The sequence below is a fragment of the Pipra filicauda genome, unplaced genomic scaffold (assembly GCF_003945595.2).
Source record: "Pipra filicauda isolate LSUMZ 115617 unplaced genomic scaffold, ASM394559v2 scaffold157_size4220110_pilon, whole genome shotgun sequence".
In the NCBI taxonomy this organism is placed as follows: domain Eukaryota; kingdom Metazoa; phylum Chordata; class Aves; order Passeriformes; family Pipridae; genus Pipra; species Pipra filicauda.
In genome coordinates this window covers 109,003-136,438 of record NW_024104073.1, presented here as the reverse complement: position 1 = coordinate 136,438, position 27,436 = coordinate 109,003, and the positions used below count along the sequence as shown (strand labels likewise).

Sequence of the window (27,436 nt, the reverse complement as noted above, 5' to 3'; positions counted from 1 at the left end):
TCTCCCCTGAGCCTCCTCTTCTCCAGGCTGAACAACCCCAACTCCCTCAGCCTCTCCTCATAGGACTTGTGCTTGAGCCCCTTCACCAGCCTTGTTGCTCTTCTCTGGACCTGCTCCAGCACCTCAGTATCCTTCCTGAAGAATCATCATCTTCTTTTTTCACATAGCCCTGTTTGCCATATTGCTTCCTTCACTACTTGGCAAATGGCACTGACCTGTTCAGGTGGCTGAAACGAGGGATGTTTATAGAGCTAGGCAGGTTAATTGAAATGGACACCAGCATAATGTCTTTCTTCAGAGGCTGATGCACCTGGCTCGGATAATGTAGAGGTACTGCTTTACCTGGAATGATAAGAGCTTGCAGAGTTTGTGCTAGCTTGTTTTGAGCTGTGTAGCTGACACAAATCATAGGAGAAGAGTACATTTTAGGAAATGTTTCTTCATTGGTAAGGAAATGAAATATGGAAAGACAACATATCTCTGGGTTATTTGTCTTCTTCAGTCATATTTCAGCTGAAATCTGACTCAGCTGGTTTGCAAAAGATGGTGTAAATGGCTGTTTATCAAAGTCACTTCCTTTTCACGTTTAAAAAAAATGTGAAAAATAAAAACCGGTGAAATAAAATAGATAAAAATACATAGGCTTAATGCATTTAAATGTTAAGAGTTGAAATATTTTGTGTTAGTTTTTAGTAATGATTTTCATACTACATCAATAAAAGTAGGAGGTTAAAGCTATACCATACAATTTTTAATATTCAGGTAAATAAATTGAATTTGTTTTATCCTAATGATGTGTATATCTTTTTGTCTTAAAAGGCTAGATTTTATAAAGAAAACCTTACCCCTTGAAACTCTACCCAAGCTTGTTTTCCCATCTAATGAACAGTAAAGTACTTTAGGATTTACTTTTAAGGGATCAGTATTATTGTTTTAATGGAACAGTCAAAACCATTCCTGAGTAATAAATCTCATTAATTGAATTCCCTCGCTCAGTCTTTACTGTTTTAAGCCTTGGTACTTCAGAATTGTGCCTTTAGTCCTGAAAGTCCAAATTAGGTGCTTCAGGCTGATCACATTACAGCTGTCATGTTACATTTCACTTTTGCTTCATTAATTTTCACTTCATTTATTTCATCATACTCCATTGATGGCAGCATGTTGCCTCTAATTTAATATCTCAATGGTATTTCAGCAGTTTTAATAGGATGTATTTTATATTTTGAATTATAGAGTGACATACTAGTGTGGTAGAGCTAACACACTTTTAAATTCGTTCACCTACCCCAAATTGATATTAAAGAACTAACTTTCAAGTGTGTAGCAATTATTATTTAAAAGCTCATTTTACAGGGTTGTTCAAATACATTTCAATTTTTGTGTGATGATATAAAATTATTTGTGGAACCTGTGCATTAGGCTATTTCGGTGTACTCTGAAAAAATCTGTTAATAAAGAATACGGTTAGGTAAGCTATAAGTCTTGTATCAAAATATCCTGTAAGCAAGTGAAGTGAAATATATTGATCTGCCAGTGGACTTTTAAGAAGTAGGAAAGAAAATTACCAACATTACCATATTCCTTCATAAAGTTAATAAATTTTTAAAATGAGATCTGTTTTAAATTAAAATTTTATATGCATCATTGAAAGAGAAGGGAAACAAGATGTCTTACTCATGGTACGCTAGATAAATAAAAAGGAGGGAAGATGTTTGCTAAGTGTTGGTAGTGTTGCAAATGGATACGAGTACAGGGACAGCTCTTGTGGTTGTATCTAAAGCAGGGCTTCCACACTATCACAATTGGCAATAAGACCTGGGGCAACTACAAGTTTGCATGGGGAGTTTATGTTCCTCTTTCTTTGACCATGATGCCTGTCAGGGGAGAGTGCACCAGAGGATGCTATATAGGAATGGAGATTATAACTATCTCAGAAATGAGAACAATTTACACAGTATACAGTCTCTTTAGGTGAAAAAATAATCTTTCATTCTTTGTTTCCACTGTCTTGTATGAAAAATTGTGGAGTGTCCTGCAATTGTGGTAGCTCTTTGTAGTTGGTGTTGGCTTGTGTAGCCTCACTGACATCACCAACATTGAAGTATCATTTGATGGCATGTTTTTTTTACTTGCTTTAAATGAATGGTGTCTTAGTCTTGTTCCTAGTGGAGGGAGAAAAAAAAGGAAAGGAGAGAGGAGAGCCAAAAATTTATATATATATAAAATATGTCCCCCCCAATAAACAAACAAAACCCCCAAAACAAATCAACCGTTGAAGTAGAAAACTGAAAACACCAGGTAAAGCACAAAGACAGGGTACAAGGAGTGACAATGCTGTGCAGGGTGATGTGTGAAGATGAAAGATATGTACTTTAAAGATCTGTAAAACTTGCCTCCCTTTCGTGTATGGTAAATACAGCCTTGGGTAATGGTTTCTCCCTAATCATCCGTTTCTGAAAACTTACGTTAGCTTTCCTGTTTCTAATTTAACTTACAGCTATTGAAATTAGGAATCTTCATAGTAACAACTTTCTGACTTATTGGTTTAGTCTCTTTTTTTTTGGTTAGTTATTTCATGATTAGTTATTGTTTAATTTATTTCATAGCCACTGGTGTGCACGTTTTTTTCCATCCAGTTTGAAGTCTTGGCATTTTCCTGCATGATGGACTCTTATACAGTCTATTTCCCAACGTTCTAAAGGGAATATTTAATAGCATACGGAGATTCTTCTATTGTACTCCCTTGGCAGAAAAGTACTGCTGGCAAATATTGTAAACATATCTTAGAGGATATTGTAGTGGTGTTTCATCTCTCTCCCACTCCTTTTTTATAATTTCATGAACTGAACAATTTTGTCTTTAACCATCTATTAGATTTATGCATATTTGGGATCTGAAATTACTGTAGCACAGAAATATGTCAGGCCTAATATAACCTTTTGCATTTCCACATGGAAGATACAAAATCAAATATTTTAGGTTTGCAACATTTTTTTCTCTTGCCTTGGAGACAAGGCAAATTCTTTAAATGTGGCTTTACCTTGTGAGAGAAGACTGATAAGAATGGGCACTGCTGATGGGGAGTGTGGCAAGAGGCAGTATGCTTTCATACAGACTTGTAGAACTGTGTGCCTTTGGGTAGGGGCACTTATTTTTGACTGCCTGGAAAAAATGGAAGAAACAACACTTATCTTTATTGTAAGCTTTTTAAAATGCTTATAAGTATTCTTTGCTCCCAGGTAACCATGAAGGCTATGCATGCTTAACTGTATATACATCAGAAAAGATTATTTTCCTTGAAGTGTTAAGAACACTGTAAATTACAGAAATTGTTCTTATCTTTCATTTAGTTTCTCCTTCTCTTCCTCTGAGTTGTTACAAGTTAGATTGAAAGTATCTGTACCTGCAATGGATGGTTATTGTTTCTATACCTAAAAAAAAGCACATCTAAAGCACAATATGTTTAATTGCATGTGACTTGTTTATAAGTCAAATATTTCTGGGGCAATATTTTCCACTTAGAACTAGTGTATTAAAGAAATTGTGTGTTGAAGTCTTTTTGTCCTTTTCATTTTTTTTTTAAATACATAGGTAAAGATAGAGTTTTCAACACCCCTTTGTGTGAACAAGGAATCGTTGGCTTTGGTATTGGAATTGCTGTTGCAGGTGCTACAGCCATTGCAGAAATTCAGTTTGCAGATTACATTTTTCCAGCTTTTGATCAGGTTAGTATAAATAAATTTGAAAGAGGTTAAAAGAAATCTTATGACTGTTTAAATTATTCTTCTGTTAGCATTAGTACTTGGTTTGATTATGTAATTTTTGCAAATATATCCACAGTTGCATTACTAATGTTTATGCATGCTTTAAGTAAACAGGAGTAAACTGCAAACAGTATCAGTACTGTACTGTAAACAGTAAACTGTACCAAGACCAGTTTGAAGGCTTAATAAGTAATGGAAATTAAAGATGTTGTTTGAAGCAAATGCCTCTCTGTTTGTTTTGATTTTTGGTTTTGTGACTGTGTTGGCTTCAGCAGCCTTAAATTCATCAGCTGTGTCTTCCCAACACAATTTCTCATTTCTACATTCAGCTGCAGCTGGCCATGTATCCACAGGACAAACTACAGATTTGAACTGGGGTGACTGACAGTATGCAATGAGGAAACAATAAGGCTACCCTTAGGAAACAATAAGGCTTAGACATCTAACTTGAATGCAGTAAATTATTGTTTCATTTGCCTTGAAAAATTTTTGTCTTTGCACTGGCTTACACTATTTCTTTGCTTCTAATTTGGTCCTCTGAATCCCGTGTGTGGTGCAGATGATGTGGTTACATCCCATGTATTGAAGTGACTTAATGATGCATAACTAAAGGTATTGGACTGAATGTTACTTTTGTATATAAATCTTCCCAGATTGTTAATGAAGCAGCAAAATACCGTTACCGCTCTGGAGATCTATTTAATTGTGGAAACCTCACCATCAGAGCACCCTGGGGCTGTGTGGGTCATGGTGCACTATATCACTCTCAAAGTCCAGAAGCCTTTTTTGCTCACTGTCCAGGAATAAAGGTACAGTAACTCTTATTTTATGAAGATGAATTTTATTTGTTTGTTTTGTAATGGACTGGACTAACAAAGAGTCTAGATGCAGGCAGGGGAAGAAAGGATGTCAACAAAATATCTGAATATGTTAATTAAAAACTATTAGAAGTTTTCAGTTTATAAAACTTAAACTGTGTTAAGTGTTTGAGAATTTTTAGCCATTATTGAAGCAATCTTAGGTAGACATAGCGTTTTTTACTTGTCTGCTTTTTGCACTAAAAACATACATTTTACACTGTTGTGTGTCCAGTATAGTACAGAACCTAAGAACTTTAATAAGTAGTACTTTCTTTTTTTTTTCCTTTCTGTATCTATCTTAAGTGCATTATTGAATTAATTTATATAAATGACAGTGCCAGGCAGTGGGCACAAACTGAAACACAGGAGGTTCTGTCTGAACATGAGGAAGCAGTAGCACAACTTGCCCAGAGAGATTGAGGAGTCTCCATTCTTGGAGGCATTCAGAAGTTGTCTGCACATGGTTCTAGGCAACTGGCTCTGGATGGCTCTGCTTGAGCAAGGGTGTTGAACCAAATGATCTCTGGAAGTCCCTGCCAACCTCAACTGGTTGGTGATTCTCTGGGTGATAACTTTAGGCAAGCTTTCCACATGAGGTGGTGGCATTCCTTGAAGCTAAATTTGCTAATGATTAGAGAAGAGGGAGCTGCAGGATCTAGTCATCTCAGATTAAGAGAGCACTTTTTGCCAGCTCTCCATTTTTTTCTGAGTAAACTTTTGTCTATAAACTTGTACTTCTGGGTTAGCTGGCATCCAGACCATTGAGCAATGACTCATAGCTGATTAATGTGGAAGACTTAAGCAGAACTGGTTTTTGCATGCTAAAGACACATGTTCATTGTTTATCTGTTGTTTAAACTGTTGACCATGTATGATTTTGGTATTCTAAATCTTCAGATATAACTCATCAACAGAGAGACCATAGCCATTTCTCCTTCTTGTTTGTCTTTACTTAAATACAATCCTTTATATTGTTCACATTTTATTTCATGATATTTGAGGAATGAGGATACATTTTTGTCTCTGGGTGTTCTTTATGATATTTGAGGTGTTCCTATTCTGAACTTGAAAGTATTTCCTAATACAGGCAAAAGCAATCTCCAAAATCTTTTGCGAGGTAATTGAATCAAATGGTTTCTTGATCTTGTTTATAAACTAAAGTAGTTTCTTATCATATGAAAGCACAAGATGACTTACATGATTAAAATACTGATGCCAGGTCTATATTTCTACTGATCTTGTTGGTCGATCTCAAATTTTTATATACTGAACCAAGTGCTGAAGTTTAGTGGTCCACTCAGGTGATTAAAGCTCTTTCTAATTCTGGTACTACCTAGACCGGTGCATAGTCTTCTCAATAAGTTAGTAAGTCAAAATTTTATTTAGTCATGCTCCCACCTCTGATATTTCTTCTTATTGGTTTTTCACTTCCTTTCACTTCCTTTCACTTTTCCTTGGGTAAAGTGCTAAAATAGATTGCTACCACTAAGAGCTGTCATCTCAGTTGAAGATAAAGGGCACATTAATTGGGTGGAACTGATGGAACAATATACTAGTTTCTGGTGCACAGAGAAGTATTTTAGACTCCATCTTTTGAATATTGTTGCTTTGTGAAAACAGTGTTGTCCCTTTAATATTTTTTGCAAAGCTGTTTGTAAATGCAATTATAATATTTCAAGATTGCAGATATTTTTGAATGAAACCAAACCTAGCCTTTAACATGGGAATCAAGAAGTGCACATGAACTTGTGGTTCAGATGCATTCTCAAACATCCTGTGTCTATGCGTATTTTCTCCATTATTACAGAAGGAAAGGCGATGTCTTACAAGCTGAGAAGGGTAGGATTTGACCTTTGGGAGAGTAGTCTTCATAACCATCCTCTTACTGAACTCTGTGGAAGGTTTTTGCCCTTCTATTTTGTGTTTTTCTTAAGTGGTAGGTGAGATTTGGATTTCTCAAGCCAACGGGAGTTTGTACAACTTTGGCTATTCAGGGGAAGAACTGCAGTCATTGGTACTTAGCGCAAGTCTTATTGAGGCGACAGGACACTACTGAATGGTTGTATCTTTTGTCTGCTGTTGTGAGGATGTACTTCTTAATGGATGGAAGATAATATTGATTCTCTGCATTCCATTGTAAGAATATTTGCTGTCGTGGCTAGAAGCTTTCTTTTAATTTCCAGCCTAAATTTGTTCCTGACTAACTTATAAGTTTAACGTATCTCTTCTTCACCTTCCGTTTCGTATACTAAAACAGTTGTATTCTCTTTAGTCTTCCTTTTGTTAGACTAAACAAATCAAACTACTGAAGTAATGTTAACAATTTCTGGAGCTCTTTTGACATCTGTTTCATTAATTTTTTTTTCCAAAGGGTTAATATAGTTTAAAGTATTCCAGTCATAAAGTATTCCAGTTAAGTTTCTAGCACTGATTTTTGCAATAGCAAGAAAAGTTCCTTGGCTATGTTATTATGTACTGCATAGTGTCCTCGTTATGCTTTGAGCAGATAATAAATTCAGATCTGAATTTCTGCTGCTGAGTTCTAAATTTATAACAAAAATGTGGTCGTTAAACATGACTTTTCAGTATGTATTTTTCTGTTTGCTATTGTCAGTCATGTCCTCAATGTGAACTGGGTCTTTTTGGTATCATCCTCTGTAGTGGTAGTGACTCCCAGCTTTGGAATAGTTTTCACTACTATGTTCTGACTTAACATCATTAGTGAATAAGGTAAATAAAGTCTGTCCTAAAAATGATCCCTAATGAGCTGTACTAGTAACATCCATGGTTAATTTCCCATGTGTCTGTTACCAAATGCTTTGGTGAAATATGATAGACTGCTTCTCCCTTGTTTAGAAAAATCACTTATCAAGTTAATTTGATGTAATAACAGATTTAGATTGTGTTTTGACTCTTTTCTATTACTTTAATATAAATAAATGTTATTACTCTCAAAACATATTTGAAGCCTTGGAAACTCCTGTAGGCAGTAAGTTAACATGACTAGTAAACATGGATTACTTTTTTTTTTTTAACAAGTGCTACAACTAATGTTTTCAGTCAGAGGGGGCCACTTCTGACTCCACAGCTATAAAAATGTAGACTTCATGCAGCATGTGCCAGTTCTTTGAAGTCTCTGGGATGTAAATTAGTTGGTTCTTCTGATTTGAGGGAGTTGAACTCTTGAGTTCTACTTTTGTTTAAACTGTGATAATTTGCTAATTTTCTCTTCGTAACTAGCATTCTCTTAGATCATCCAAAATTAACTCTTCTGTTGGCAAATATGTTATACTTTTTTCTTCTGAATATTCAGATTACATTTGGAGACTTTGCTTAGTTTTCTGTGCTTGATATTTAAGGTATGTATTAGTGTTTGTTCATTTCCAAAACGAACACATTTCAGGCTTCCATCATAAACAAAGAAAGTCAACTTTAAATAGCTGTTTCCTTTTTCAGTCTTCAAAACTTACTGGACTAAGTCTGAAAATCTTCTAGGTCTGTTCTGATCAATCTTTGCCCAAGAAACCGAGGATCACTCAGCTGAATTTTTTTAAACATCTACATTAATTTTACTAAGTTTATATATATGTGAATATATATATGAAGTATTATATATATTTTATATATATTTTAATCTGACTGACTTTCTTCCGTTCCTTTTACCCCAAATGTTGTTGTTAAGATGTTAGTTCTACCTTATCTGAGAGGAGTCCCTTAGTGTTTAAATCAAGATCTAGAGGGGAGCTTTTAAAGCCTCATCAATGAAAAAAATGAAATTAAAAATTTAGAATGTGTGTTAACATCAGTGCTGCATTACTAATTCGGTTTGTAAGAACTGCTCAATCTGTACATAGATTCATTTAAAGCAAATAATTGCTTAGTTTTAAGTGGTATTGAGGAAGTTTCTAGCAGAATTTCAATATAAATAAATTATATAAAAATGTTTTTACAGGTTGTTATTCCAAGGAGTCCTCTTCAGGCCAAAGGATTGCTGCTGTCATGCATAGAGGACAAAAATCCATGCATATTTTTTGAACCTAAAATACTTTACAGAGCTGCAGGTAAAGTTTTGTGTATTTTCCAATAAAACTACTTTTTTTTTTTTGCACATATATGTTGATAGTCACTGCTAAAACAATATTTCAGCAGAAGTCTTAACTTGTTTGGTCTCTAGCTATGTTGGGCCTTGGGTTTTTAGAGGAATTGTGAAAATCGGATGAGATATCTAAATCTGACTGCAAGGATAAGTGAACATTTACAGTCTGATTCATGCTCAATTAACTTTGGAAGTGGAATGCTTTATACAGTCTTGGGTTAAAAAAAAGAAGAAATAGAACTAAGTGGCATTATTCCTTATCAAACTGCAGTATAAATTTGACAGAAATTAAAGTACTTTCTTGTGATAACTCTAGATACTAAAATAAGTTTCCAGATCAAAGTTTGTTTCCAAAAGAACTGAACCCCACCATCACCATTTTCGCAAAGTATAGAATTTCTTTGAAATGTGTAATTTCTAAAAATCTTGAAAATCTTCCCACATAGATTTTAATCTTATTTGAAAGGAAATGAGATTGCCATTTCTTTTTTCATTTGTTTTAGTCATAGTGAACGTTTTGGTTCAAAGAAGCTTTCACAGCTGTCTTATGTGTAACTTATTGGAACATAGTAAGTTGAAGATGATGGTGTTTGAGTTGGTTCTAAAAATTAGCTGGTATTTCTTTAGATCAGAGAAATTGGACTGAGAACAGAAGATGGATGAAAAATTTTGCATGTGGCAGGGTAATTGGGTGAGCAACCGAGAAAATAGAACTCAAGCCATCACTTTAGTGTTTCTGTGTCCTATAACTTTATATGCAAAGTATGCTGGGATCCATCTATCTAATTTATAAGTTGACTCTGTGTGGCCTGAAGTTGAGTGAAGGACAAAGTGTTTGTATTTTTCTTTTAGCAGCACTTTTCTGTCAGTACATCCATTTTGTTAGTAAATTTATCCTCTTCTTAGAGAAGAGAGACAAAGGATACCAAGGGAAAGATTTAGAAAGCAAACATCAAAGCTACAAAAAAATAGCAATATAGCTTGGGAACAAATAGGATATTTACTGGTGAAACTGCTTATTTGCTTTATATTTTAAAAAAAGACTCAGAAATCTGATTAGCAATATAAATTTAAAAGTGCAGCTATTTTTAGTGTGGTGGGGTGTGATACACTCAAAGGGTGTTGCATTCCTTAAGTTCGGTGTGTTTTGAGAGCTTACTAAAATTTAGCAGAAAGATTTCTGCCCATTCAATTTAGAGTATTTAATTTGAAAAATGAACTTGAGTCTGAGTTCTGTTAAGCAAAGAAAAAAAATTGTCTTTAAAACAACCCTTTATTTCTTCCCCTTTCTACCAGTATTTACAAGTCAAAAATACAGACTGTAGAGTTAATAAAATACTTGCTTTCATACTGGCATGAATGGCTGCACATCAATATCACGCAGCTTTTGAGAATAGAGGGAGGTTTTTCTGTTTGAGGAAATGACTTGTAAAGCAATTGCTGGATCATCTAGTGAACATAAATCAGTCTTGTGATTGAAATCTTGAGTAAAGAATGTGGTGAAATACTGGTTAATGTGATTTATGTGCTGGTCAATAACCAACTGCAGCGTTGGTGTTGTGGTAGTTTTCTGAAAGACTGTGATTTCTTCCTAAATTCTGGCCTGATTTTCAGAGACATTACCTACGTATTTTTTGTCTTAAAATTTCTAAGAACATCAGTTTAACTATGTAGGCTGAAATTTATAGTACACTTGTGTCAACATGTGACAGGGATGATTTTAAGAGGTAACTTCTTTTGTATACATGGACATTTTATTGTTTCTACAATGTAAAGTATGAACATTTTATTACGTGAAATGGTTTTTATGTTCCTTTTATTTTCATTGCGAACCTCTCCCTCGGTTTCATAAGTTCATCATCCCAACTGTTAAGCTCTCCTTTTTGGGTCAGCTTGAACTGGAAGGTGACTGGATCTTAAACTTTGCCTGGGTATCTGTTAACAGTAAATTTTAGAAGTTACAGAAGAGCACTATTTTGTTTGAATGAAATACAATTGATAAGTTTCATATTATGCATTAGCTCTAGTGTGCAAACAAGTTGAAATAGTCCCCATATACAGATGCATGATTTTATGTATAGGTGTATATATATTGTTATCTATGTGAGTATATGTATAAGTAGCTATATGTGTATGTAAGACTTATATCACAAAGCAGTAGCTAGATCAGAAAAGAAAAAGAAGTATATTTACCTTGCATAGTTTTAGCTAGTAACTGCAGATTTGTACTTCCCATACTGTGAAGCAGGACAGTGCTGCATTTGTGGTTAAACCCATATGCCTATTTCTCTAACACAGTCACCCACTTTGCTAGCAGTTTGTTTAGCAGAGGACTTGCTGTTCCTCAGTGTCCCTGGGCTCTTTGGAGTGCTCATTGTTACTCTTTGTTGACTTCCCTGGACAGATATGGCAGTGTCTTTAGCTTTCAAAACTCTTGAGTGAAGGATCTTAGCCAGTCTAGCAGCCCTTTGTGGTTCCCACAGGACCTGGTAACTCGTGTTTGGGCCACATGTTATTCCCAGCAGCTGGTGGCCAGGGCCCCTACTGGCTCCTGTTGGTCACACCACAGGCTCAGGGTTTCTGCACCCTGGTTTGTTTCCACTTGCTGGCCCAGTGTCTTGTCTTCTCATATTTGTCTCACCAGCAGCTGCTACTTAGTCCTTGCAGCACACTGTCCTTGCACTGGACAGGATTTCCAAAGAAGCTGGGACTGACCACCATGATGAGGCACAGGGCTCAGTCAGGCAAATGTGCTGACCAGCCCTGTTTTATGTGCAATTGACCCCTTCTATAACCCTTTCTGTTTCTTCCCCATTTTGCTCCTTGTCAACCCCATTCACCTTCTTATGCCCTCATCAGCTGGTCTAGTTCCACACTTGCTCCAATTCCCTGGACCCTCAGGTTTGCATGCTTATCAGTTGCAAGTTCCTGGTATGCCCATTGTTTCTCGATAGTCCTTCACTGAGTGTTCCTGACCAAATTTATTTCTTGTCTTTGCTGTGTTTATTTTCAAGTTTGTGTCTTTATATTTTGTTTAGAGCTTCTTCTTTTTCTTTATCATCCTGTTTGGCAAGGTCCTCATAAGATAGTTTTACTGAAAGAAACACTCCCATATTCCTCATACCCTTATCAGTAAGTGGGACTGAGCAGGTTTGGCTCTCCTAACTGCCACCCTCATCCTTTGGTGGTTAGGTTTGTGTCCCTGTGTGTTCTTCCTTATGGCTTCTTCCTCTTCCTCTATACCCTTTTGCATTAAAAAGTTCCTTGTCCAGACACCCTTAAAGGAGCAGATGCTATCTTCTTCCACATCACCATACAAGTGTTCTTCAGAAGTTTTGTGTATGTTAGTTGTCCTTCAATAATATTAGAAAGGAGAAAAGAAACGTAAGCCTTTCTGGGTAAAAATAGAGAGTTAAGTATGCAAGTACACATATATAGAGAGAATTCTGTTGCTATTTAACTTACGACATAATGATGTTATTGAAAGTGCTGTAGTGACGTCCCCGTAAATGTCAGAGATACTAAGAAAATATCTGAATTAAAAAGAAAAAGGAGGCTTTGATTTATGAAAAGTAGTTAACAGCCTGTGCAGTGTCAAGAGCACATAATGGTTGTGAATCAAAGGAGAAGATGAGTCACCTTGACATTATCAGGTTTAGACATCTTGTGGAGAACCTACTCTAATGTTTTTTGACCTTTTCAGTTTCATTTAATTGTACTATATATGACATTGGTGGTGTAGAAATAAATACGACTTGCATCACTGGTTGTTATAGAGACAAGACAGGTAAGATGAGAAAATGTGTTTTCTTTTGCTGTTCAGACTGCTCCTTTAGAAAAACCAACAGATGTTGGAGCCTCTTAAAATTAATGTGATGGCCCTTTTTTGCTGATAATTACAACTTTTTATTAGTTGCTCTATTTGAAACATGACTTAAAATACTTTATTTCTTCAGTAATAGGTGATTGGACTGCTTTGTATGTAAACATTGTCATCCTGGTTTAGATAGTTATTATGAAAGAATATTCATAGAATAGTTTCATATGCTACTTTTCATCATTATTAGTGGGGAGAGGAGTTTTTGCAAAGGCATATAAAGAAAATCCTGCCAAATCTGGACCTCCCTATAAATTTTTGACTAAGCTGAATTTTGCATTTAAAATTGTCAGGAATTATAGGTGAGCTCATCTAATGGACATCTTGTTGCAGAACGGTTTAGCTATCATAAGAAACTCGTTAATTTGTGTAATTTTATGTTATATTTAATTTTCCTGAGTGGGTAGAACCATTACACAGAGAAAAAGCTCTTTTTTGTATCATGTACACCTTCCAATTCTTCCTCTTGTGCATCCCACTGACTTCAAAACCTTCTCCTTCATGTCAGTTGCCTGGGTTTCCATTCGAGGGTCCCATCGCATATTTTTAAGTTTCTTGTTCTCCAGGTTTCATGTAGATGACCATCTCATGACAAAGACAGTTATGCAAAGCCAATTAGTACAGTTGTGGGTTTTGTTATCTTTCAGAACCTCTTTCTTTTGCCTGGGGTTTTACCATGTGCAAAATCCATAGAAACCTGGTTTGCTTTACTGTCAACCAGTAAAATGCAGTGAGCAAGGGCTTCTCTTTCTTTCCCAGCCCTATATTCATTTAACCACTTGTTATTCAAAGAAATTAATGCAGAAAGACACTGATATTTTAGTACATTAAAATTGTTTGCAAATAGATCTGTTTTTTTGCTATATTGAAAAGCACCTTGTGTTTAAAATACATTTTAAATTTTTTTTTCTTTGATTAAATGAACATATGTTGTTGAATTATGCTGAAAAAGAATTTCCTGTTATATTTTTAGAAAGATTGATTTAGTTAGTATGTATGTCCCTTCTGTGCCTGTTCAGGTAAAGTGAGATATCTCTAACGTAAGCATAGACAAAAACATTTTTACTGTGAGGGTGATCAAATACAGGACCAGGCTGCCCAGAGAAGATGTGGAGTCTCTGACCATGGAAATACTCAAAACCTAACTGGACATGGCCCTGAATGACCGGTGCCGTTGCTCTGAGCAGAGGGCTTGGCCTAGGTGATCTCCAGAGGTCACTTGGTACCTCAGCCCTTCTGTGCTTCTCTGAAATATGTGATATTTATATATCATTACTGACAAGGAAAAAAAAATCATCTGCTGTAATTAAAAAAAAAAATAATTCCTATTTCATAGAGAAGACAAGATGCCTAATTTTTGTCTACTCTCTCTAATTTTGGTCTATTTTTGGTGAATAGATAACCTGTTTTTAAAGCAAAAATGTTTTGACTAATTTAAAATTGCTATAATGAGAAGTTTTTGCTGACCCTTTATGTGTAGGTTCTGAAAATTTTTCCCTAAATTTAAACTTAAAAATGTGGAGCATTGTTCTTGGCAGATATCAGAAGGGTGCTGGCACAGCTGTTCCTTTGTTCCTCCTTGTCTGAGTATTGAAGCATAATTTCAAGACTGTCTTGATGATTATTAGAATTTACCACACTGGTTATTTGACATTTTTTTATCAAAAGTAGCAGTGTCCATCTCCAAATCTGATGCTGATATTTTGACTTGTTATACACCAGGACTTATTACTGTCTTTTGTATGTGTATATATGCGTCTTATTGTGGTATATAACATGAATTAAACTCTACAGTGAATGTATTTTTAACAGTGTAATTAAAAATTATTTGAATTACAGCTAAACCTTTGAAATGAATGCTAATACTTAATGTTATTTTGATCTATTTTTTTAGATGGCAGTAACACTGAAGAAAATTTTTAGTGTATGTTTTTATGGGGTAATATTGAACACTAGAGGAATCTAATGCTTATTTTCCTCTTCTTTAAAAAATTTATTCAGTGGAACAAGTTCCTGTGGAGCCCTACAACATTCCACTGTCTCAAGCTGAGGTGCTGCAGACGGGCAGTGATGTGACAATGGTTGCTTGGGGCACACAGGTTGGTAACGCTCTTACAAGCTATTTGTCACCCAGCAAAGCCTAGGCCATGGGTCAGGTGATGTTTGAATTCAAGCTCACCTGCCAGCTAATAAACTGCATGCGTCTTCCATCACTATATGCTTGAATAAACGTTTATCAGTGTTTGTAGTTATATGAAACCTGCTTTTTATTGTGCAAGTTATTAGTCATTTTTGCTTGAAGATGCCTCTGGAAATGTGGAAGAGAGCCTGTGCAGGAGGTTAATGATTTGTCTATGATTATGAAAGTGACAGATCTAAGAATGGGGCAGTGAGATGTGACTCTGAGGAAGGTGGTGGGAAAGGAAAGTTCAAAATAGTATGCCGAAAGAAAAGTATAGATTTTTACTGCAAGATTGAAAAAAGTGCAGTCTGGGGTTCCCTTTACACAGAGTTAAAAATTCACTGAACCTGTAATACAAATAGGGATTGCTATAGTTTTGATTCTAACAGTTACATTTCAAAGCTGTTCAGGAACATGATTGGACTCATACAAACATTGCCAAATTAAGATGTGCAAATATTGAAAAATCTGGTAAGAAAATACACCTTCATTTTCCAGAAATATAGAAAAGAGAAACTTCAGTATAGTTTGGAATTTCTAGAATTTGCTGTTTTCTTGGCCTGATTGTATTTGAGAAGCTTTTAGAGGTGAGAGCGTTAAACTTTCATCACAAGAATATTGAATTGATCTCTGGGGTTGTGCCTCCTTGTTGTCAGTTTCTTTGTTGTTTGGTTTTTGTTTGACTTTTGTTTGAAATTTGTAATCTTCCGTGCTTTTCTGTGGTAGTTTCCTTGTCCTCAGACTACTTGATCTTCTTTATATCTGTGGTTATTCCTATTAGCTTCTGATACTTTGCACTAGTATTAAATTGTGGACTTCTTAAATATCTTTACTTGTAGCATTTCTCTCAATTGGATATTGATGAAGTAGTGGTTTGGAAGCTGGCTGTGGAGATTTAATAATATCCTTGATTTACACCATAGGCAGTAGTGCAGAGAGGACTTGGAATAACACCCTTCAAGAAACCTCTGTACTTTGGTGCTTGGAAAAAGATAAGACAGGCATTTCTTTTGATGTGAATAGTAATAGGGCAGATGTGCAGCCCTAATACAGATTTAGGAGCTGACCAAACCATGGGTGTGGCTGTGTAATACAGCTTGGGGACAGAGGTTTCACACATATGCAGTAAATCCATCTTGTTCTGGATGTGCCAGGGTTATGCAGGTCAAATATGTTCAGTGAGTTTGTGCAGAGAATGTTTGTGGGTTGTGTACCTAAACTTTGATTGCTAATTGTGCTACCAATCCTACACTTACAGTCAGTAGGCAGAGTGATTGCACATACTCACTGGTAACTTCTCGTATGTTTTTGAACATAAGGGTGTTGCTTGGCTGCTGCTCCAGTGGGGTTCCCTTATGCAAACTTTCCTGGGTGATGCTAATGAAGGACAGCAAAGGCTTTTAGTTCCTCTCCAGTTATGCTCAGTCTTTTATTGTCTTTAGCTAATCCTTATCCTCTGTGAGCTAGGTGTTTTCCCTTTTACATCAGAAAAATGGCAAAAATATCCATCCCATGTGCCATATTGAACATTCTCAAACATTCTTCTTACAGCTACAGATGTATTAGAAGTTTAAACAAAAATACTGCAAGCTATATTTCCTTTCTATTATTACAATACTTCTATTGATATACCTTTTAAAACGGTTCTTTGGTGTTTAGCTGTTCATATTTGCATGATGTAGTTGTGTGTTTAAATCCTTAATCATCTTGTTTCTGTGTATATTTTTTACCCCGTGTAGAATTTATTAATGCTCTCTGACCCTCAGGCAACTGACATGGCCTGACCATGTCGATGTTGTTAAATTCTGTTGCCTTCAAGATCAAGATGACCTTATCCAAATTGCTTGTTGGGGATGGTGTTTGGCCTCCAACCCCTTACTATGTCTAGAAATTGCTTGATCGAGGTCATCTGCCACAGTCCAAAACCTATATTATGAAATGTTCGAACAATAAAGAGAGCCCCAGAGTTTATTGGCAGCATCGTATCTAGAAATATTTTATCTTCATATCTCATAAGTAAATACTTCGTGCTGAGGTATTTGTGGAGGATTATCTGAGTTATTGTCGTAACAGTTGTTATTTTCCATGTTGGAGCATTTGCTTGCAAATATTTGTTTTAGGGAAGCCAGTGCTTGAAACACATTTTATTTAAGTGTTTTATAACATAATGTCAAGATACAATTTTGAAGGTATGTAGTATTGCTTTCATTTCCACTCTTTTATACCTTATGAAAAGGATGGTAATAGATGTGGATTGTTTGACATTTACTGTGACGCAGTTACATATGCTACTGAATAGATTCCTTGACTGGAGGAGGGTGAATAATCTGTATTCTGGTTCAGTAATAGCCTCTTGCTAGAGGGGAATACTTTTTTGTTTTAGTAAAGTGTTAATTACAGTAATCAGATAATGCAATGTTTGTTATGGTGGTATTAAACTATTTGCTGGAAGACCAGTAAATTGTTGTATTATCATACTAATGCTCATAGCCTGTGATTGTGGGGGTCAGGACTGGATATTTACAGGTAACTTTATGTGGTGTTTACTTTCTCTCCTAGCCGTTTGTAAGATAATGCTTTGGAGATGATCAGTCAGTTATCTGTTTCAGTGTTGTAATAAGTGTAGTTACTGGGACTACTGGAACCGTCTCTCGGCTTTGTGGCTGAGATCAAATATAGTGCAGTGTAGAATTTTTGAATGTACGTAATGCTTCCTGGAGGATTGCTTGTGACTGCTACATCAAAATGCATTACTCTGAAGTATTTGGGTCTTAGCTTAGTTACAGTCCTAATAAAAAACTTCTAAAACTTATTCAAACTAACTACAAATATAAAACAGTGAGGCCTGATACTCTTCACTGAAAGATACTTTTCTAGAAAGCAAGAATTTTGTTCTCAGTGATTCTTTGGTGAAGTTAGTTTTTGAAGTGATGCTAAAATGCTAGGAATAATGTAAGTAGTAAATAAGAATGAACTGAGTAATAAATGGTTTTTACTGAAGAGAAAGGTCTCTGCTCAACATGCAGATGATATAATCACTGCTTAAATATGCATAATTTAGAACAACTTAAACAGAATTTACATGTGTATTTGGTGATAATACATTGCTTTTTCAGGTACATGTGATCAAAGAGGTGGCAACAATGGCTCAAGAAAAACTTGGTGTGTCCTGTGAAGTTATTGATCTGAGGACCATCTTACCCTGGGATACAGAGACCATTTGCAAGGTAAGAAAATGGTGCACGTTAATTAAACCACAACAAACCTAAGCTTTTTTTTAAAGACCTACATTTTTTTGCTTTGTATTACATGTATTGTTCTGTATCATATATGCAGTGTAAATGCACGTTACATGGACCAAACATTGTTTCAGGATTCAAAATATTGTCAGAATTCATGTTCTTTGCATTGAAACAGAGGGCAGGATTTAATCAGACTTCTACTTGAAAACTTCTTTTCCATGATTTCTGACTCTCTGTATTACCTTTGCCGTCTTTAGGTCTGAAAAGATCAGGAGAAATCTTTATCTTTTTTTCCTGCTGTTTTAGTCTAAGACCTTTATCTAGTTTTAGGTGTGCAATAATGTACCTTGGTTTTGTTTGTCTGTATTTCTAGAAATAAATGTTTTGATTTAAGATATGTGAATACTTGGGTTTGGGAGAAAAGGCAGCATTCTCAGACTATCTAGTTTGAAATTCATGGGTACTGTGAAGTCCTTGTCTTCTTGTGGAAGTCTTTGATTTTGCAAAGCATTTCTTTCAAAACACTGGGCAGCTGAAACTGGAATTTGAATTCCCGTATACTGCGAAACCATGGGAAATGGTTATTGTACTTACACATACCTTGGTCTGCTTACCTCTTTCTTCCCTCCTCCATACTGTTTTCTCTTCAGTAGCTAAGAACTTTTGGGATGAAAGACCTTGAATTAAATGGAAGGGAAAGTATTTTCCGAAGGTTTTTGTAAATGTAAGTAAGAATCCAAAGGCACACTTTTAAAAGTGTCATTTGTCAAAATGAAAAAAAACCAAACCCACACTAAAACCTACCAAAGAAATTTGAGGCCATTAGAACAGAACTTTATTAGGGAAAACTTGATTTCTCCTCTCCCAATGATTATCTTTTTTCACATTGTCCTGATTTAGCAATTTGGACATTATTTTCAGTTTCTGTAATCTTTTTCCTTCATTTTTCACCTAACTGTTTGGTGAGGTACTTTTAACATTACAAATGCATTAATAAACTTAGATTCTGCAAATTAAATGTTAGTATTGTTAGTCATGAAAATTAGTCTTATGTCTCTTCCATGAAACCATGTTTTGTCAAGCTACTTGAGAAATCAGAGAACTACTACCTGAGTGCCATCCAGCAGTACCAATGCTGATGAATGTGCTTTTGGACTGTAATGCTCTGAAAGGTTCTGCAGGTGCTTTTCTTTCTGCATTATTTACAGCATTAACAATTAAAGCATAGCCAAAGGTTTATGCCTCAGCTTGCAGTAATGGCTCCCTTGGTGTAAACTTGGACAAGGTGTGTGGTTAGCACGCTAGAACTGTGAGCTTCCTACAGGACCCTGGCTATCAACTTGTTGGGTCCTTATTCAGTCTCTGTACACTAGCTCATTTGGTGCTGCTGAACAAATCACTCAGAAAACTGACAGATGTCTGCAGCTTTGTTAACTCAGGCTTAGTAACTGTAGTGTACCGAGTTAAGATAACCATAGGGATGAGAAGAGCCATGGGATTGAAAAAGGTGTGTGATTCCATCAAGTACTTTCTCTGCCTGCAGTTTCTAATTTAAGGCATAATGGTATCATATCTACAACTAACTCAGATTGTAGAGATATTTAAATGGGACAGGTCACGAACACCTCCTCATCTGACTCTCTCTATGTACTTGGGATGCCTTAATTGTGTAGACAAGTGTTTTGTTATTCTGTGGTTGCGCAGTAAGGGCCTTGCTTTTGGTCAGGTAAAGCATAAACATATCAAGTGTGAAAAAGGGAAAGATGAGCCATTGATCTGCTACTCTGTGGCAAACCTTGTATTTCTCCACAGTTATAATTACCTGAGGGACTGGGAGGAGCAGATTATGGGAGGAAAGATCCATGTTGGAAATCTGCGATCAACAGTGTCCTGCTGCCCGGTTGTGGATGTGTAACAAGTTGTGTACTTGCATGTATAGCTATGAGTTGCTTCATATAAATTTCCTCTTCTCAGTTGAAGTGTTTTCCGTGTTTGTTTGAAGTGTGTTTCATGTTACCTGGATGTACTTTCTAGCTGTAAAAAATGAGATGTGTTGATTTAGTCATCAATATGAAGAGAAACTTTGGCTGTAATAAATCCTTTACAACCTCTTCTGGAAAAGTAAAATAATTCAATTTTTTTAGCTTTTTTTTTTCCTTCTTTAAAGATTTGAGTTGTCATTCTTTGAAAACAAAGCATCTCTTTGAATTAGCAGTTAAGTCTGTTTTGTTTGGTTAAAACTGCACTGAAATGCTGTCAGGAAAAAATGGAGCTGTGCATAGGAAGTACAGAGCTTTAACTGTACAATATTTTGCAAATATGTTCTTTAAAAATAGATGCTTCATGAAGATTTTCAGCTCCTGTTCCATTCTAGACATCTTTTAAGGTAACTGTAGCGTAAGTAAAAAGATCACAGAGTCATAGAGTGGTTTGGGTCAGAATGGACTTTAAAGATATGTAGTTTCAACCCCTCTGCCGTGGACAGGGACACCTTTCGCTAGACCAGGTTGCTCAGAGCCCCATCCAGCATGGCTTTGAACACTTCCAGGGATGGGACATCCACAACATCTCTGTGCAACCTCTTCCAGTGACTCACCACTCTCACAGTAAAGATTTTTTTCTGTTATCTAATCTAAATCTACTCTCTTTCAGCGTGAAGCCATTCCCCCTTGTCCTATCAGTACATGCCCTTGTAAAAAGTCTCTCTCCATCTTTCTTGTACACTCCCTTTAGGTACTGAAAGGCCACAATTTGGTCACCCCGAAGCCTTCTCTTTCTCAGACTTGAACAATCCCAGTTCTCTTAGTCTATCCTCGTGGGAGAGGTGCTCTATCCCTTTAAAAGATGGAACAGATGGACCTGTGGCTTTAAATCTGTTTACCATTAAGAGGGTTGTTTCAAGAAAAGTACAGTACACATTGGCTAGGCAGTTCAGCTGTTTATTATAATGAATACCAAATAGTAAATGTTTTTAGCATTGCTCTTATGTTAGTTTGGCTGCAGACTGGTCAGTCCGATGGGAGAAATGTTAAATTCTCTTCTTCTGTAGATCTTGTCTGTTTTGCTCAGCTGAAAATAATTAGTGGTTTGCATTTGTGCATTAGTTGGTTACATTATGCAACACTGAAAACTTTTTAACTTAATTTGCATTCTGGACAACTTTTAAGGTAATTGCCAATGTAAACAGAAGGTTGGAAACTACAGTTCTAGGTGCTTGTTGTTGCCTCATCCCAAGAGGAATTGCTTGTGTCAGCTCTTGCAGTTGACAGTGGCTTACAAGGGTCAGTTTGTGTGATGGGATTTGTTATTCCCTTCCTGAGATGCCAGTGTCAGGGGCCAAGAGAGCAGTTGAAAAGTTGGCTGTGCCAGAGGAAGTCCTCAGCTGTCCGTTGGTCTGCTTATGTTCTCTTTGCGGGCTCTTAAATGAAAATGGAATTGCTTTTACTCCAGCCCAACCTATAGGCAAATTATAACCTGTTACAGGCTGCCCTTTGCCTCAGGCTATTACTTACATCAGCCTCCATAAACATTTTTGTTTTATCTTGTATGTCTGTATTTGAAATACGTCCAATGTCTCTTTGTTGTGTTGGATGCAGAGGAAAAGGATGGTGCATGTGTTACACTGCAACCTTATTGCTCTTCTGCTGGTGTGGGATGCATGGTCCTTGGCTGATGGGAGTCTGTGTGGTGTTGGAGAGCAGGACTTTGGGTTTTGCTATAAAAACACGTCTCTCTGTTTTACTGCTGAGAGGGGTTGTCCTTTATGATCAGTAAAGGCTGTTATTTTAGTCTTAGCTGGAAATATATGCAGCTTTAAGACTAATTTGACATCTGCTGTAGACGTGCAGAAGGGTAGGTTGAAATTGTTAGTGCCTTGGAGGTGAGGAGTCATATGTCAGAATTTTCATGACAAACCTAACTGCTTAATCTGTTTTCTGTAGCTTTTTCTATAAAATCCATATTTCCTAGAACTATGAACTGTACTTCACAACTGCCACCAGAGGCCTCTTCTCATCAAGTTAAGCATCTGCTTTGACTTTGCATTGCTCCTATGAGCATGTTTATGAATATATAGCTCTGAGTGAAACATAGATAAACATAAAGAATAAATATAGTGAATATAGATAAAATTGCTACCTAACTTAACTGATATTTTATTTGCATTTTTAAGATTTTGAGATTATATTCAGTTTTGAAATGGCTTAGCATTTGTCTTCTGCATAAGGAGATGAGGTTGCACCTGCCTGGAGCAGACTACTATGGGCTTTGAATGGATCCCAGGAATAATTGTAACTTTCTTTTTGGTACAATTCCTGAGATTGGTGAATGTGCAAACAGGGGCTAGATTTTTCTTTTGTCAATCTTCAAATGTCTAAGGATGAGTAATAAAGTTTGAGTTAGTTACAGTAGCTCATAGAGCTGTTCTAGAGAATGGATATCTCCTGAGGGTCATTCTTCCCAGCTGTTTCAGCAGTCTGGTTTTGGATGAGATAAATTGGCCTCTGGAAATGTCATGGTTTACAAGTTTGATCTTAAAAAAAAAAAAAAAAAAAAGGAAGCCCTGACTGAGTGTAATGTAAAGTTAGGTGAGATAACTTGTACCCTCATTGTATAGCTCATAGATGACATCTACTGCTGACGTGAGTGGTTGACCTGTTTAAAAAACATATCTGAAATCTCTTTGCTTGGATAAAAAGAAAGAATCTGTGTGTGTGTTTTATATATATTTTTATACATTAAAACACATGCTGATCTGTAATCTTTCTAAAGTCTGTTGCAAGAAAAATGGAGTAGATTCTACAGGTTGTATATGCTCAGAGCTCTGGTGTATTGCTTCTGAATGAGACATGATGCAATTTCTTGTGCTTTACCCCTAGAGGATTGAAAGCATCAACTCCAAATATGTAGCTGTATAGATCAACATAAAAAGTTGTGTTATGTGTCAGAAAGTGACACAAGCTTGTTGAGTATGTGCTGCCTTTGGTGCTTCCTTAGGACATGCAACAGTTCTTAGATTACTGAGCCTCTTGTCTATATATACATTTTCAGAGCATGATGTCATTTCATGGGCCAGTGAAAAATTTGGTAGGTCTCGTTTATTTTGACAATCTTCACTGATTTTTGACTAAAGCTCTTGCTTTTTTCCCTAGGGCTGGAGTGATGCAGTGGTTATGATTCAAAGAGAGAGGAGTTAGCTGTCCATGGAGTTGATTTTTTTTTTTTTCCTGAGGGAGAGAATGCATTCCTTGTGCTTATTCTAACATCAACATCCTACATCTGTGTGTTTTATTCATGTATGAGTGGACTGGGATCAAGAGAGATTTCTCTCTGTTATACCTTCACCTGTAAACAGGAACACATGAAATTAATGTGTTTCTCAACATACCCTGCTGATAATGAAACCTCTGCCTTGACTATACAGTGCTGACTGCCAGCTGTTGCTTGTGCGTGCAGACATCTGCATTTAGTGCAGGAAAGATGTCAGTTCCTAATCCAGACATTTTCACACTACATAATTGATTAGCTGTGTTATTATTGAAAGACTAAGCTACCATGAAGGGTGCTGCTCAAGAAAATGAAACATGAGATGTATAGATAATATCTATAAAATTTTTTTCTTTATAACGTCTGAAACTGTTTAAAGATACTTTTTCTCCCTTTCAGAAATAAAGTTTTCGAACAAGGTTTTATTCTCTTCTGTACACTTAACAGATTAGCTTGGAAGCTTTAAATAGATTAGGCTGTGTGGATTTTTCTGTGTATGAACTGTTGGATGATGTGGTATTGATTAAAAAGCCAGTGGCACACTTCCCAGTGCTTCACTGGTCACATTCGGGGTAAAATTCTGTAGTTGTGGTTTTTATATTGAAAAATATGCTTGTGTTGCTGGAAGTGGGAAATCTAGCTCAGGATTAAGTATTCTAAAGGGATTCTGCAAGTTACTGTTTTTTTTTTTCACCCTGAATCGAGCCAAGCGTGTTATTTAAACTTTAAACTGATTAGTATCCATCTGCCATTTTTACTTTTGCAGTTGAAAATTTGCGAATGCACATTTCTATGCTTTTGTATTATTTAAAAGACAAGTATTTGCCACACATAATGATAAAAATTTGGTTTTATTACCTAATTAGTCATCTTAACCTCCTCTGAACTGTTGCTGCTGTAGTGCAAAGAAATGTGGAAAATTATTCCTTCATAACTTAGTAATAAAAACACTGTAATCTGAACTGCAACATTAAGGGCTTGTGGATTACTGTGAGCCTGGATAGCTTGGAATTTTGCGGAGAAATAGCGGTGCCTTTGCAGGAGTGTAGTTTATGGATTGACATTGTTAAGGATAGTAATTCTGAAGTTGCTTCTTTAGGACACTATTACAGACAGGGGAAGGGGTGTATGTAGTTCTAGGGACTTGGTGTTGCTTTGCTCTTCTTTAGGCAGGGTTCTGCAGACCTCCCCATTGAGGTCAGCACAAATTCTTGTCAAGCTGCAAAACCATCTGCTGCTCATTGGAAGAGCAAATCTGAGCAAAAGAGAAAGCAGAGTTCCACAGAGGGAACAGCACTGGGGAGCAGATCAGGGGCAAACTCTGAGTCTGTTTTCCATCAAGGCTTTTTGATGGGAGCCATTTTTACAGCATGTATTAGAGCATTCTCCTTAATGCACAAGTGGCATTTTAGTCAGACATCATCAGCAATTGAATAATTTTCAATAGTAGATCATTGGTGTCATATACTTAAGAGCCAGCATGTCCTAGCAGACCTATTGGTCTACCAGCTTGTTGTTCCCATTCCTTTAAGTTTACTTCATCTATTTGGACTGTGAATAAAGGAAAATCAAGATCAGCAGGCCTGATGTGGTTTTTTTACGCATTGAATGCACTCACCAGGCATCAAACTGTATAGTTGTAGCACAGGTATCCTGGGATCAGATTTATGTTTCTTGGCTATCTGTTCTTGAACTTTTGCCATTTTACATGTTGCTCCTTGGATTTCTTACTGAACGGATCTTGTACCTATAAAATATGATTAAAGTTGTACTGCTTACATGATGACAGTTTGTCACTGTTTCCATAAGAAACTTGTGTCTTTTGGTCTTGTAGTTTCAGGTTGCTAGAGTGTGCTGTGGACTGTTCGTTGGCTTCCAGAAGCAGAACACTGGAGCCATGCTTGCAAGCAGTCATTTTTAAAGTTATGAGAATATATACATAACCATTTTAGAAACTAATTATTCATATCTTTACTCATCTATATTGCAAGAAAACTTTGAATGGAACCCTTGTTTTTTGTTCCTATGCATCTTGTTTCAGGAAAGTACTTCAGTGCTGAGGTGTTCGTGTATATACAGTTCTGTTTTCTCCTTTCTCCCTCCCAATATAAAAGTAGTTTTCAGTCTTTTTACATATGTATTCATAAGTGATACTTGAGAAAGAATCTGATTATAGAAAACCTTGAATAGAGAAAAGGCATTTGTGTATAGTTTCTGTTAACATTGAGTATAGTGCTGATGATACCATCCATGAATTCTTCATTTCCTTTTTGCTCACATTCCATATTACAAGCTTCAAATCTAAAGGCACTTGTGCAAGTAAATGAGTAGTGGTACATAGTCTATAGTTAAATGTAGCTCCAATTTTTTTTTTTTTTTTTTTTTTTTTTTTTTTTTGCAACTGATGCTGATTGAATGCTAATGGTAGTTGAGATGAAGCTCCGTGATGGTAATCATATATGAATCATTATTCCATAGAGATAATTATTGCTTCCCTACAGTATTGCCCTGTAGCTATTTATCCTGCTATTATCACTTAGTTGAGCCAGCTGCTCTTTTAAACTGTTTTGTTTGTTTGTTTGTTTTTGTTTACTTTTTTTTTTTTAGAATTTGGATGCTGTAGATTCTTATTATTTGTGCTTTATTAACCTTTACCTCATGGGAATGTAGTTTTAAGTATTTCTGCAATGATTTTAAAGATAGTGTTGAAATTTGTGATGCCAATATTTAACCTGCTTTTTAGTGAATTATTGTCTAACAGCATATATATTTATTAATAGCAGAATGCATTGTATTTGGCTTCTTGTAAGTATTTTTCTATTCACAGTGAGCTTTCCGTGAAGGCAATCTGAAATGCTTGTAATACAAGCATAGACTATATTGACTGCAGAGATTTCCAAGTGGAAACATTGTTAGATTTTTTTATGGTAAAATTTTTTTTTCATTAAGATGTTTTCCAAAGGTCTTAGAACTATACCTGGTAGGATGACATCTTAAACGCTGACGTGATAGATACATTGATTAGACTTAGTTTTCATTATGCTCTTGTCTTCTCTGATGCTACTAATGTGGGACTAGATAAACCATTTACCATCCCTCTTATCTTTGTTTTGTGCTCAAGAGTCCATACTTACAGGCTGCTTTAATTTTTGGTCTACCATGCAACAATGCTCACTACAGTTGAAGGGTTTCTTCTAAATAAACTCAGTATATTCTATAGTAACTTCTTCTGGCAATCTACTATGGACTATTCCTAAAATCCCCCAAATCTCTTGAAATTCTTTAGCCTGTTTGACTGATCCCCCTGCAAATTTGGTGAGCTGAATTAATGCATAAAATCCTGAATGTCTAATTACTTTCTTGACTCATTATGATAGAAAACAGCAATTTTCTTGTTATATGTATTATATCTTCTTGTTATGCAATTTTTGTTGTCTCTGACACACGTTAAGAACTTTACCATATTGATATATAATTGTTTTGCTAGTTTATTTTATTTAAAAATAGGTAAGATTTTTATTTATAAAATTATAAAAAGTCTTTAGGGGGAATTAGTTCAAACTGTTTTTTCTTCTCGAAATGAAAAATGATGTATAAGAAAAGCAGCCAGAAATTAAGTTAATAAAGTATGGAAAGGTCTTAATCTGAAACAATCTAAAATAACCATGCTAAACATTAGAATAATCTTAAGCATTTTTTAAAATAATGTGGTGTGAGGGGAATTGTTCATTCAACCTAAATTTTTTGAAGAAGCTGACAGTATTAGAAATGCTTACCATGATATAATTTTAAGATCAAGCAATTCATTCTTTTTTCCCATTTGATACATGTGTGAAATATTTGTCCACTTGCCTGAGCAATATTCTGTTTGAACGGTAGTCGCATTACTTGGATCAGCAGTGCAGTGTGCTGTAAGTTGGAACTGTACTTTGGTTTGTGTCTTGTAGCTTAAGACTTGCAATTGTTTACAGAGAATGCTAATCAAACTTTCCGGGTGAGAAAAACAGTAAGTGGTAATTTAAAATCACTTGGTTACAGTATAATGCTTGTGTTGTAGGTGTGCATTTTGATTTCTCCATCCAGCTAAAAAACCCCATATTGCCAGTTTCATGAATTTAGTTTGTTCTGCATATGACAAAACTATAAAACC

The 27,436-nt window shown here is 35.9% G+C and overlaps 1 protein-coding gene across 4 annotated transcripts in view; it reads left to right on the top strand.

Moving 5' to 3' along the window:
- Positions 1-27,436, top strand: part of BCKDHB (branched chain keto acid dehydrogenase E1 subunit beta) — a 117,397-nt gene that overhangs the window by 18,285 nt on the left and 71,676 nt on the right. For 3 of the 4 annotated variants that reach the window (XM_027734991.2, XM_027734996.2, XM_039379127.1), the window contains exons 4-8: positions 3,592-3,725; positions 4,418-4,573; positions 8,577-8,685; positions 14,599-14,696; positions 17,896-18,006. In XM_027734991.2, coding sequence (XP_027590792.1) covers positions 3,592-3,725; positions 4,418-4,573; positions 8,577-8,685; positions 14,599-14,696; positions 17,896-18,006 — 608 coding nt within the window. Of the gene's footprint in view, positions 1-3,591; positions 3,726-4,417; positions 4,574-8,576; positions 8,686-14,598; positions 14,697-17,895; positions 18,007-23,171; positions 23,651-27,436 lie in introns of those variants that run through there. The other variant, XM_027734993.2, reaches the window with a different exon arrangement.